Raw genomic sequence first — 12,964 nt, 5'->3', positions numbered from 1 at the left:
AAGTTGCTTATGATTTGGAAACATGGATGGATAAGAATAATGATGAAAGGCAGGTACAATTGGGTCTTATTTCAGAAGATTCAGTAACAATGAATTTCAGAGTAAATCAGTAGCCATTCTGGAACCTTGATGAAAGGGTAACAACTGAAGTTCTTGAATGAAGTGCAGCTATCATGACAAGTTCTCTAAATATTTATAACTAATGTTCTTTCTTGTATAACACTATCATATATGGGGACTCCGTCTGCATTTCCAAAGCAAAAGTTGGTGACAAATGCTTGAGGTGGCAAAAAGCATATGAAACTGGCTAGTGAAAGGACTTCTTAAAAATCGAAACAGCAACAGGGGACAACCCTATGATTCCAGATCAAAAAAAGATTCTGAGACAACTCCGACTACAATGTAAAGCCTAAGGTTTTTCTTCATATTCATCCCTCTCCTATCTCTATAGACAAATTTTCTTCCTTTTTCTTTTATTTTTAACGAGAGTTTGTTTTCAACTCTGTCTTCTTGCTTTTTCTTTTCAATGAATTAAGATTTAAACACAGCAATCTGACAATGCTTAAAAAAATTCAGAAAGCATAGGTGAATGCCAACTTCTACAAATACATTTTCCCCTTCAATACTTGTGTTTACTATTTGCATCAAAACCATGCAATTAAGCAAGCAGAATTCACATTTGCATATGAATGCATTAGGTAGCAGAATTATATTGGGTCAATATTATGGGGGGGGGAGGTGTAAGGTGTATTATATAGTTGACATTTGGTAATTACTGATTGGTGTACAGCATGACTTGTGCAACAGGAACTGAATACAATTGACTTAAGGAGTAAATAAATTTTTAACCATGTATATCTATTCTAACCATATATATCCATTTCTGATGCATCAAAAATGGAATGAAAACACATCTCAAGTAGTCAAGTGTCAGTCCTCAACTCCCTACTTACCATCTGGAGGCAAAGTCATGGTAGATACAATCTTTATTGGTTCATAACTCTGATCACCCTCAAACACGGACCGCATTGCCTGGAAGTACTGCCATTTCTTGCCTCGTCCAATTTCGCTGTCCTCCATAATTTTGCTGTACCTAATTGTAGACAAAGAGATTACCCTAAAATTAAAATTTACTCAGAAATTTATGTTCTGAACTTAACATTACCATATCTGCTGGAATTACAAAAATGTAAACTAAACAATTATCCATGGTTATTCCTCCTAAGTTTGCATGATAATCATGCAACCTACTTTAAGAAGGTATAGAATTACAGCAGGTAATATAGGGGTTTTCTTACAACTGCTTTAATTACATCATAAAAAATACTAAGGCACAGTGATTACTGAATATTTTAGCACAAATACGTAAACAAATTATTTTCTAAAAATGACACGGAAGAGGACAAATAAAGTAACCTTATAGATTTAATAAATATATAATATATATATATATATATATCTATATATATATATATATTATATATATATATATATAATATATATAATTATCACATCACCGTAATTCATAAAAATTATTCAAGCTACAAATGTCCTTTTTTAATATCTAATTCGCTCTATTTTGGAATTTATATACATGTATTTTCATATATGTGAACCTAAGGGGAATTTTTAGTTGATAATAATTTCGTCCTCTCATGGGTTCTAACCACCGCCCAGGGGACAGAGACGAAATCAGAGACATTAGCAGAATCGATAACATCACTGACGTCCTGATTTTGTCTCTGTTTGCTGGGTGGTGGTTTGAACCCATGAGAGGACGAAATTATTACTGACTAAAAAATTCCCCTTCGATTTACATATATGAAACTACATAAATTCCGAGATAGAGCGAATTAGATATTGAAAAAGGACATTTGTAGCTCAAATGATATATATATATATACAGGCGGCCAGCGGTTAACGGCGCAATCGCTTAGCAGTGAATCGGTTTTATGGCCGTCGTCAAAAATATTCATTAAAAAAATTAGGTATTTTGAGGTATTTTTACGGCACAATTTTTGGTTAACAGTGCTGCTAGCGCCGTTATGTCTACTGAGTACATACATTTGTAGAAATACCGTTCAGACCATAAAGGTTATGAAGATGATATTAAAAAATTTTATAGAGAGTTATTACATAGGTATTAGGGTAAACTATATGCCCCTGACGCTGTTCTTTGCCGAAAATATCGAGTTAAATAAGTGTAAATTTTAGCTAATATTTGCTAATAAGTGCACATTTAACTATGGATGTGTCGATTTATAAATGTTCATGCTTTCATGTTTAAAATGTGTATGAAAAAGTATTATGTATAGGGTATTTTTATTTCTGCACATAAATATAATACAAAGGCAGCTTTTGAAACTGAGGATGTTTTTTCATGTTTGTTCTTGTGAGCCGCTGCCTGCCGCTCTTCCGAAAATATAGAGTTAAAAAAGTGCAAATTTACAATCGATGTGTCGATTTTATAAATATTCATGCTTTTATGTTTAAAATGTATATGAAAATATATTAGGTATAGGGTATTTTTATTTTTGTACATAAATACGATACAAATTAAGGCAGCTTTTGTAACTGCCCTCCACGTTATCAGAGGATGGATTTTTCTAGTTTGTTCTTATCCACCGCTGTTCCGAAAAATACATTACAAAGGCTTCACGTGGTTATATTTTCTTAACTTGGGAGCTAATTAAAACTCATTTTGTTAATAAAACTTCAGCTTATTGTTATAAGTTTTCATGCTTTTATGTTTAAAATGTGTATGAAAAATGTATTACAGGGTATTTTTTTATTTTTGTGCATAAATATGATACAGTGGCAGTATGTATTATAAAATACTATGGTAAATCTAAGCCAGTATTCCGCAGAGCGACCAATGTTTTGAGTTGGAAATCAATTGATGGCGAATACGAGTTTGTGTCGCCATATTTAACGTAATTCTGAGCGAATTTTCTTGCTTCAAGTTAGCACAAACGAATATCTAGATACTTGACTTATATGAGTCAAGGTTATTTTTTCTTATACGATGTGTTTCTGGGTGGAAATATGACTTGAATATGTCTAGTCATGATTGTGAAATAACTTTTTTTTCGTTAACAGGTGACGTTGGTGGCATGTTTACTGAGTAAAACAATACATGATTCCGTTCGCAATTTTCCTTCATATCATTGTAATACGAATTTTACATTATTTATCTTTTATCAGCATGAAACCAACAGTAAAATGTGTTCTTTCAAGCACAGTAGTTTTGATTAAAATGATTTTATCTCAATTTCATCTACGGTTATGTTTGATGGCATACGTTTACTGGAGTTTTATCCTTGTTGCCGATGCATGATAACAGTCATTAGCAGCTTGAACAGTTTTCTCAGCTTCAGCTATAACTAGGTTTAAATTTAACGGTATATTTCCCTACTGATCTATACTGATCTTTGATCTATAGCGAATAAAGTTATTACATTAAGATATCTCAGTCCTATCCTACAAAACATCATTTCTGGGCTCAGCTCGTGTCGGCCTATGAAAGATCCTTAATATCATTCTTTCTAGGTAAAATTAGCCTAAAATTACCAGAGAAAAACAAAATTAAGAAAATGTCAGTAAAACTGACTCGCTCACTCTTAAAAAGAAGTGTCGGTATGATAATAGGGGCGAGTGTGGAACACTACCACGAGACAAACACCAATTAGAACTTCCTATCAGAATCCCCCCAAGAGAGAGCTGATACCAACGGGCGATGCAGCCTCTACTACTACTACTAGAGGACGCCACGGACAGCAGCGCCCCTAGCGGACATCCTTAAATTTTAGCGCTACGTACAAGACGCATTTTTCCTTGTGTGTGCTATCTCAGGATTTATCCTTATTTTCTACGATGGAACGCTCTGCAATTGCCACGGCTAAGTTAAGTAACTCATAAGTAATATTTTACCACCTTTTTATCTTCCGGGTACCAGTATTTTCCTCTTAATAGGTCATATACGGTTCCCCGGTTGTCTCGTGGCGGCCATGCTGCCTCGTAAGAATTCCCGGTCCTCCATACTGGGACTTCTTATACTTATGGGCTTACTTTATCACGTTCATTGTTTTACATCGAGTTTTAGCTAGTTTAGCCCTCCTACCATTCTCTTAGTTCGGTATTTAGGGCTATTATTATTTTATTCCGGCCCAGCATCCCGGCTCTTGCTCTTCATCGGCTATCGCTGGCTCCGAGTAGGCTTCTGTTTCTTGGAACAGTCTGCCTCCTCCTGGGCTTCTGTCTCTTTTACTAAAAGTGTCTCTTTCATCTTTTCGATGTATATTTTTATTGTATTTAGGGTGTTAGGCTAGCCTAGGTGCTTGTTCCTTGTATTGGTTCAGTTTGGTTCACGTGGCCCTCTCACGGTTGTGTTGCTCGCGGCCTAGGCCACTTGCGGTCACGTGTTCCATCGCACCTTACCCTGCCCCTGCCCTCCCTTTCTGGTATAGGGAGGAGCTGGGGGACCCCTTGGTTGTCTTGACAACCTCAGTCGCCTTCTCTCACTCCTACTCGGAGGTGGCCAGGGGTTCCTCCCAGCGGGGGGTATAGGGCGACCACTCATGAGGTACAGGGTCTCCATGCGGGTAGCCGGTGAGGCGGGGAGGAGTAGGCCATCCCTCCCCCCTCTCTCGCTCCCGCCGTGCTTTGCCGAGACCTCCCTCCCCCCCTCCCCAGTTGCTCAGCCACCCCCCTTGCTATACGAAAGGAGCCTTCCGTCGCAGCCGGGGCACCTTTGGTTATAGATTACTGGCTCCGCTAGCGGGCGGGCGGGCACTACTAGTGGTCGGTTGCTTGCCTACTATATCCTTATATCTCTCCCCCGCTACCGGAAGGGAGCTTACTTCTTACCTACGCACTCTTCTAGTAGACGGGCGGAGAGAGGTTTGTTATTATTAATTATTATTATTTAAGGATATACCCTAATTGTACAATATTTTACAATGAATTGTGTAATATTATTATTATTATCTACCATCCCCGCTATTTTCCGTCGTGGTTTCCATTACCACCACTCCTGGTTGGTTTCCTTTTGTGTCTCCGCCATCAGCGGAGCCATAGCCTAGGATACCAACCCGGTTACCACACGTATTTTGGCGGGGCTCTGGTTTAATCTAACTTTATCGCTCCGGCACCAGCGGAGCATCTGTTAGACTGTAAGTGTTTACTTGGTACTCATGTACTTTTCCACTTACAGGCTACCAACTGCCAGGTCCCAGCCTGTAACGCGACGCTGTTCGACCCCTGTGGACATGATGAGTGTAGGTCTCACGCCCCCTGTGCCACGTCCTACAACGAGACGTATCGTCTGGCACCCTGAAGCCTGCGCCATCTGCTACGGGGGGGACCTGGTCGACTGGGCCAGCTGGAGATGGGTAATCCGTTATAGGCTTACTTATCATTTTACTAACAACTTTTAGTCGTAAGTTGTTAACCCTGTTCCACCATTGGCAGCTAATCTCGCCTTTCTTTCAGGCTACCGGTGTGAGGGAAGTCGCCCTCGCCACCCTGAAGAGTGGAGTGGCTCGGGACGGGTGGGCGCTTCGGGAAGAACGCCGCCAAAGGCCAGCCCTACATTCTAGATAAGAAGCTGGCCGTCCAGATCTTCCCCGCGGGCAAGTCGACGGGCTACGTTGACCCCTTGTCCGCTGCCCCGCTGATAGCCTCCATCCAGCAAGACCTCCAGCAATCCTTTGGGGTCGTAGCCTCCCAGGAGTCGGTCCCGGACGTCGCTGCCCTGGACCTGAACATCGAGCCTATGGCGGTAGTGAGGATTTGTTGGTTGAGGTAGGTGTGTCGGGCGCCCAAGGTCTTTCCTTGGGTGCTTCTGGATCTTCTCCTGTCCCCTCTTCTAGTGCTTCATTCCAAGGCTTTGTGGGATCTGAGATCCCTACCCGCTCTCCCGCTCTCTCTGTACCCCCAAAGGCGAAGGGACAGAGAGAACCGAAGACTCTAGCCAAGACGACTTCTAAGAAGTCGTCTTCGTCTTCTTCGGCTAAGAAGTCGTCGACTTCCTACGCCGATGCGGTGGTGAAAGCAAGGCCGAGCTCTTCTCACCCAAAGAGCTCCAGAAGCAAGGCTTCGAAGGAGAAGGCTCGCGCTCCCGCCGAGTCACTGCCTTCTCCCGCCTCCACCGCTTCCACTCCGGCTACGCCGGTAGGGTAGCAGGTTACTAGCACCTTTGATCCCTCTGCTTTTTCAGCAGGGGTGATGGAACAGGTGGGCGTGCTGGTGGGCTCGCAAATCTCCGCACTGGGGTCACGGTTCGAGCAGATGTTTGCACAGTTGTCAAACACTCTGTCTCAATCTGGCCAATCAATCCAGGATCTCTCTAACAGAATGAGAGAAAATGAGGACCGAGTAGCTGGGCTATCTCAGGTTCCTCCCCCAGTCTCCCCAGCGTCAAGCACTGGGATTCTTCAACTCCCGCCATATGACTCTTTGCCAGCTTTCTCTATGGAGAACCCATGGAGAGTAGCTGCCTACGCTCCGTTCAAAGATGGAATGATCTCTATCTCGGAGTGTGGAACTCGAAGGATTGAGGACTTCGAGTTTTACCCTCCGGGTCTGACGCAGCCTTTCATCGGTTATGCTAGGCTGACGCCAACGGCTCTGACGAGGGAGGACAAGATCTCCAAGGAGTCGGTCTTGTATAGTAGAGATCACGCTCAGCGGGAATGGGTTCACTGCCTTGAGGACTGGGAGTGTACGAACACCAAACTCCAGGCCTACAAGAGTCCCTTCACTATTTTCGCGACGGAAGAGGTTTCTCTTCCGTTCGCCACGAAATTAGTGGAGAAGTCCCTTCAGGCAGTCCTCAAGGATGAGCCCATCCACAGTTGAGGGAGGCGGAGTCTACTTCTCCGCTCTTCCCGGCCTTCGGAGAATTGTGGGAGAACTTGCCAGCTACGTTCACGCTTGGTAAGCTCAAACCGGACTGCGCCATGGACCAGTTCGGCGAGAAACTACCAAGGCTGCCGGATTCCCTAATCCAGGCAGAGTTTGATGCGCGAACCAGGTTGGCAGGTCCCTCAACCTTCCCTTATAATCACGGAAATGGCTGCCCTCTCTTATGCTACGGAACCGCTGTTCAAGATTCTGGCGAAATCTCAGTTCCAGACGGTTCTAACGGACGCTTTTGACTTCTTCCAGGCTAGGAGGAACTGCCGGAAGCATGTCCTACAAGAGTGTACCATTAGGCATGAGCCTAATAGACTCTTGGCCGCTAGCATGTGGGGAGCGGATCTCTTCCCAGAGTCCGCGGTGAACGAGGTACACCATGAAGCTGCTAGGCTCAACCAGAGCCTCAGAGCTAGGTGGGGTATTTCCTCAAAGAGGAAACAGGAATCCGTTCCCACTGCTGGCAAGAAACAGAAGAAGGCTGGTAAGAGGTTCCAGCCATATAAAAAAACTCCAGCAACAGCAGCAATTTGTGCAGGCGGTCCCGGTTACCCAACAGGGACAACCTGCCAGTTCAAAGCAGAACCAGCCTATCCTCCTGTTGCCCCTGCAATCTCAGCCATCCACTTCCTACGCTATCTCGCCGGCCTTCAACCCTGCATATGAGGCTCAAGGCTACACTCAGCCGAGAGATAGGGCGAGAGGTTACTTTTCGCCAACGTGGCGCAGGGAAGGGTACGAGGAGCAGACAGTTCAGAGGAGGGCGTGGTGGTCCAAACCCGCCCATCAACAATGAGGCTCCCCAGGTAGGAGGGAGGCTGTTCCTCTTCCGCCACAGGTGGGGGTTCAGCAATTGGGCACAGAGCATAGTGTCCAAAGGATTGGGCTGGAGTTGGATCAAAGATCCTCCTCCAATCAAATCATTCCATCAGATACCGTCAAAGGAATTGACAGATTACGCGGAAGAACTCCTTCAGAAAGGAGCTATTGCGAGAGTCAAACATCTAAAATTTCAAGGTCGCTTATTCAGCGTGCCAAAGAAAGGCTCAACAAAAAGAAGGGTAATCTTAGACTTGTTAAAGCTAAACTCTTTCATTCGTTGCGACAAGTTCAAGATGCTTACCCTCTCGCAAGTAAGGACCTTACTTCCGCGTGGAGCCGTCACATGCTCCATCGATCTTACAGACGCATACTATCATATCCCTATAGCCAGGCACTTCCGCCCATTCCTAGGATTCAGGCTAGGAAATCAAACATTCTCATTCAAAGTGATGCCCTTCGGTCTGAATGTAGCCCCCAGGGTATTCACAAAAATAGCAGAAGTGGTTGTTCAACAATTGAGAGCTCAGGGAATCATGGTAGCAGCATACCTCGACGATTGGTTGATCTGGGCACCAACAGTCGAGGAATGTCTCAAAGCCACCAAAAAGGTAGTTCACTTTCTGGAACATCTGGGGTTCCAGATAAACAAAACGAAATCCAGACTTACTCCGGAATCTCGTTTTCAGTGGCTAGGAATCCAATGGGATTTGTCTTAACCACCCAAATCTGTCAATTCCAGTGGCCAAACGGAAGGAAATAGCAAAATCTGTCAGATCAATTTCTCAAATGCAAGCAAACGTCAAGAAGAAACCAGGAGAGAATCCTAGGGTCTCTTCAGTTTGCTTCGATAACAGATATCCTTCTGAAGGCAAGGCTGAAAGATATAAATCGAATTTGGCGGTCAAGAGCAAACTCCAAATATCGAGACAAGTTGTCAGTAATCCCACAGATCCTCCGCAACCAACTACGGCCTTGGTCAAAAGTAAAGAACTTAGCCAAGAAAGTACCCCTTCAATATCCTCCCAGTGTTAACCATTCACACGGATGCATCCCTGTCCGGGTGGGGGGGATACTCTCAGTTCAAACAGGTTCAGGGACTTGGTCAGTTCAATTTCGCCAGCTCCACATAAACGTGTTGGAAGCAATGGCAGTATTTCTTACGCTGAAGAGACTGCTTCCCCCGAAGAAGTCTCATCTAAGGCTAGTTTTGGACAGTGCAGTAGTAGTTCATTGCATCAACAGAGGAGGGTCCAAATCCAAGCATGTGAATCATGTCATGATAGCCATCTTTGCCCTAGCAAACAAACACAAATGGCATCTGTCTGCCACTCACCTGGCAGGAGTAAGGAATGTGATAGCAGACGCCCTGTCCCGGTCAGTTCCTCTGGAATCAGAGTGGTCTCTGGACGACGGTTCATTCCAGTGGGTAGGCCGGAGAGTCCCAGGTCTTCAAGTGGATCTCTTCGCCTCACAAGCGAACCACAAGCTACCTTGCTATGTGCCCCCAACCTGGACCCTCTGGCTTATGCCACGGACGCCCTGTCGTTGGATTGGAATCAGTGGAGGAGAATTTATATTTTTCCTCCAGTGAATCTTCTCTTGAAAGTCCTAAGCAAACTAAGGTCTTTCAAAGGGATAGTAGCTCTGATTGCTCCGGACTGGCCCAAGAGCAACTGGTATCCTCTCCTTCTGGAATTGGGTCTCCGACCTCAACGGATCCCCAATCCCAAGCTATCACAACCAGTACAAATGAGGACTGTGTTCGCTTCCTCAGGAATTCTCCAGACCCTAACTTTATGGACTTCATGAAGTTTGCGGCTAATAAAGATGCTGATATTGATCAGAATATTCTCTTCTTGGAATCAGATAAGAGAGAGCAACCATTAGACAATATGACTCAGCTGTTAAAAAATTAGCATCTTTCTTGAAAGAATCGAACACTACAACCATGACAGTTAACCTGGCTATATCCTTTTTCAGATCCTTGTTTGAAAAAGGTTTAGCAGCTAGCACTATTACCACTCATAAGTCGGCTTTGAAGAAAATCTTTCAAGTAGGTTTTCAGATAGATCTGACTGATTCTTATTTCACATCTATCCCCAAAGCCTGTGCTAGACTTAGACCTTCTCAGAGGCCTACTACAGTTTCATGGTTCTTAAATGATGTCCTCAAACTAGCTTCAGATACTGACAACTCAGCTTGTACATTCATAATGCTCCTGAGGAAGACATTATTCTTATTAAGCCTAGCCTCAGGAGCTAGAATTTCAGAACTGTCGGCTCTATCCAGGGATGCGGGTCATGTGGAATTCCTCCCATCAGGGGAGAAGTTCTACTTGCTCCGGATCGTAGCTTTTTAGCTAAAAATGAGGATCCTCTTGCAGGTGGGCTCCTTGAAGGTTATCCCACTTCCACAGGATCCTTCTCTCTGCCCAGTATCAACTCATAGAGCCTTTCTATCTCGTACTTCTTCAAGATCCTCAGGTGCTCTCTTTCATGAGAGAAAAAAGGTGGTACCTTGTCAGTAAAAGGTATTAGACAACAAAATCCTTTACTTCATTAAGCAAGCCAACCCTGAATCATTCCCAAAGCACATGATATCAGGGGAGTAGCCACCCGATTAATTATTTTCAACATATGAATTTTGAGGATCTTAAAAAGTATACTGGATGGAAATCCCCGACAGTCTTTAAACGGCATTATTTAAAGTCTTGGAATCTTTAAAGTTTTCAGCAGTAGCAGCGGGAAACATAGTTTCCCCTGATACTGTATAGTAGTTGTAGTATAGATCCAGGTCTCCTTTCCTTTCTACCTACATCAACCAACATGCCTCACCCTATCGCCAGGCTACTCGAATATCATAGCCTTAGCCGTTGAATCATATAGTGGATTGTCCCTTATTTTTTTGCTAGGGACATCCACACTTGTACTGATAATGTACTTCAGTGTACCTACCCTTATTTTTATGCTAGGGTAGGACACAATATGTTTGTATATATTCACCATTTTGTATTTATGATGAACTTCAGTGTACCTACCCTTATTTTTATGCTAGGGTAGGACACAATGTGTTTGTATATATTTTGCAATAATTATATTAATGATGGTTTTCAGTGTACCTACCCTTATTTTTATGCTAGGGTAGGACACATGAGTTTGTATATTTTGTAATTTTGTTAAGTAAATCCCCCTTTTTCTTTATATTACATGCATCATTGTAATTTACTGTAATTACCATTTAAGTACTTTAAGATTACTAACGTTCTATTATTTTACTCTTTAGTATAAGTTAGTTTAAGTGCTTAGTTTGTATGCTGTAATTGATTTACTTATATTATATCCATCATTTTACATTGTTTTTCATTGTCCCTTTTTTACCATCTTGTCTGTTTCTCTGGTACTCTTTCATAGGCCGACACGAGCTGAGCCCAGAAAAGGGATTTTGACGAAGGAAAAATCTATTTCTGGGTGATTGGCTCGTGTCGCCCTATGAAACCCCCCCTTTTTTATGGTTTGTTTCCCCCCCTTGCAGGACAAGATGTATTTAGTGGTTTTATTTAAGGATGTCCGCTAGGGGCGCTGCTGTCCGTGGCGTCCTCTAGTAGTAGTAGTAGAGGCTGCATCGCCCGTTGGTATCAGCTCTCTCTTGGGGGGATTCTGATAGGAAGTTCTAATTGGTGTTTGTCTCGTGGTAGTGTTCCACACTCGCCCCTATTATCATACCGACACTTCTTTTTAAGAGTGAGCGAGTCAGTTTTACTGACATTTTCTTAATTTTGTTTTTCTCTGGTAATTTTAGGCTAATTTTACCTAGAAAGAATGATATTAAGGATCTTTCATAGGGCGACACGAGCCAATCACCCAGAAATAGATTTTTCCTTCGTCAAAATCCCTTTTATAACAACTACAGTAATAGTATACTCTAGTACGATGATTGAAATCCAAGCCAAAACAGATATTGTTACTCAATTCGGTTGTACTTAGGAAAAAAGTTGTTTCTCATTCGGTTGTTCATGGCTGTACACGTTTACGCAACGTGTGTAACGTTAAAACTATACTTTTATCATTCTCTTTTGTTGTTTTTGAACTTATGTAACTAGAAGATGGGCTATTGCAATTTGGTCTCTCATAAAATTGGATTATCGTAAGACGAATTATTGTAACTTGAACACTACAGCTACCTGTACACAGTATAAAACTTTAATATATCTTTACATACTCTAGACACCCAAAGGATTAAAGCTAGGCTTTTTTTCACTTTACAGTATTTATAATACTACAGTACGATCCCCAATTACGCAAGAATTTGGTCGATCTATGGCCTTGCAGAATTGGAAATTCACAGATTTTGAAACACATACCTTAAGGGAATAATTCCATTAGGGCCAAAGCAAACAAAAACTTACCCAGTCAAACTTTTTTATATTACCTATTTTCAATACTTTCTATGTACTATACTGTAATTTTTTCTAATATGAAATTGTTGTTATGGATAAATAAAACATTAAAAAGGTTTTAATAACTTGAAAAAGTTTAAAACTACACACAGGATGGTGGAAACTCCCACACGTAAACAAAGCCACCATTAGATGCAAGCTACTGTAGGATACAGTCATTTCCTTTAAAAATCCTTTAGATGTAATTTCCTCTACCTATTCTCTGCCAAAAAAAACCCCAAACTCCTCTATCTCATCCTCCGTGAAAAGTTCTTCTGCTGAAGAAAGGCTTTGTGAACCATTTGTGGTTTCAGGAACTAGCGGATCATGCGTGTCTTCACTACCATTAGGCCTAACAAACTTGGTTATGAGAGGCTCTCAATTTTGTTGTCCAGCGCGTTCACTATGTAATTGTTTTCATATAAATTTATTCTATGATACAAGAAGAACTGATGAAAATTCAAAATTTGATATGATATTACAATTTCTTAAAAAGAAATGATAAAAATTCAAAATTCAACATGAAATGACAGTTTCTTGAAAAGTTTGGACAGACAATTTCTCTCTCTCTCTCTCTCTCCTCCTCCCTCTCTCATATCTCTTCGTCTCTCCCTCTCTCTTAGTCTCTCTCCTCTCTCTCTCTCTCGTCTCTCTCTCTCTCATCTCTATCTCTCTCTCTCTCTCTCTCTCAAACACATCTGCTTCTCTGTTAATCACTTTTACTGGTCATTTTCATCAAAACCTATTTCAACAATAGAAAAAAATAAATGATCAAATGCCAAAAGTTAGTCA

The 12,964-nt window shown here is 42.2% G+C and overlaps 1 protein-coding gene across 9 annotated transcripts in view; it reads right to left on the bottom strand.

Annotated features, from left to right (window-relative positions):
• Nucleotides 1-953: 953 nt before the first annotated feature.
• LOC135200242 (uncharacterized) overlaps nucleotides 954-12,964 on the bottom strand; it is a gene marked incomplete at its 3' end in the record, with an annotated part of 370,718 nt that continues 358,707 nt past the window's right edge. For all 9 annotated transcript variants that reach the window (XM_064228699.1, XM_064228698.1, XM_064228697.1 and 6 more), the window contains 1 exon segment: nucleotides 954-1,093. In XM_064228699.1, the coding sequence (XP_064084769.1) occupies nucleotides 954-1,093 (140 nt within the window).

This window comes from Macrobrachium nipponense, chromosome 26 (genome assembly GCF_015104395.2).
Source record: "Macrobrachium nipponense isolate FS-2020 chromosome 26, ASM1510439v2, whole genome shotgun sequence".
Classification (NCBI taxonomy): domain Eukaryota; kingdom Metazoa; phylum Arthropoda; class Malacostraca; order Decapoda; family Palaemonidae; genus Macrobrachium; species Macrobrachium nipponense.
Note: the sequence above shows the minus strand (reverse complement) of the source record. Positions and strands in the feature narration are given on the sequence as shown.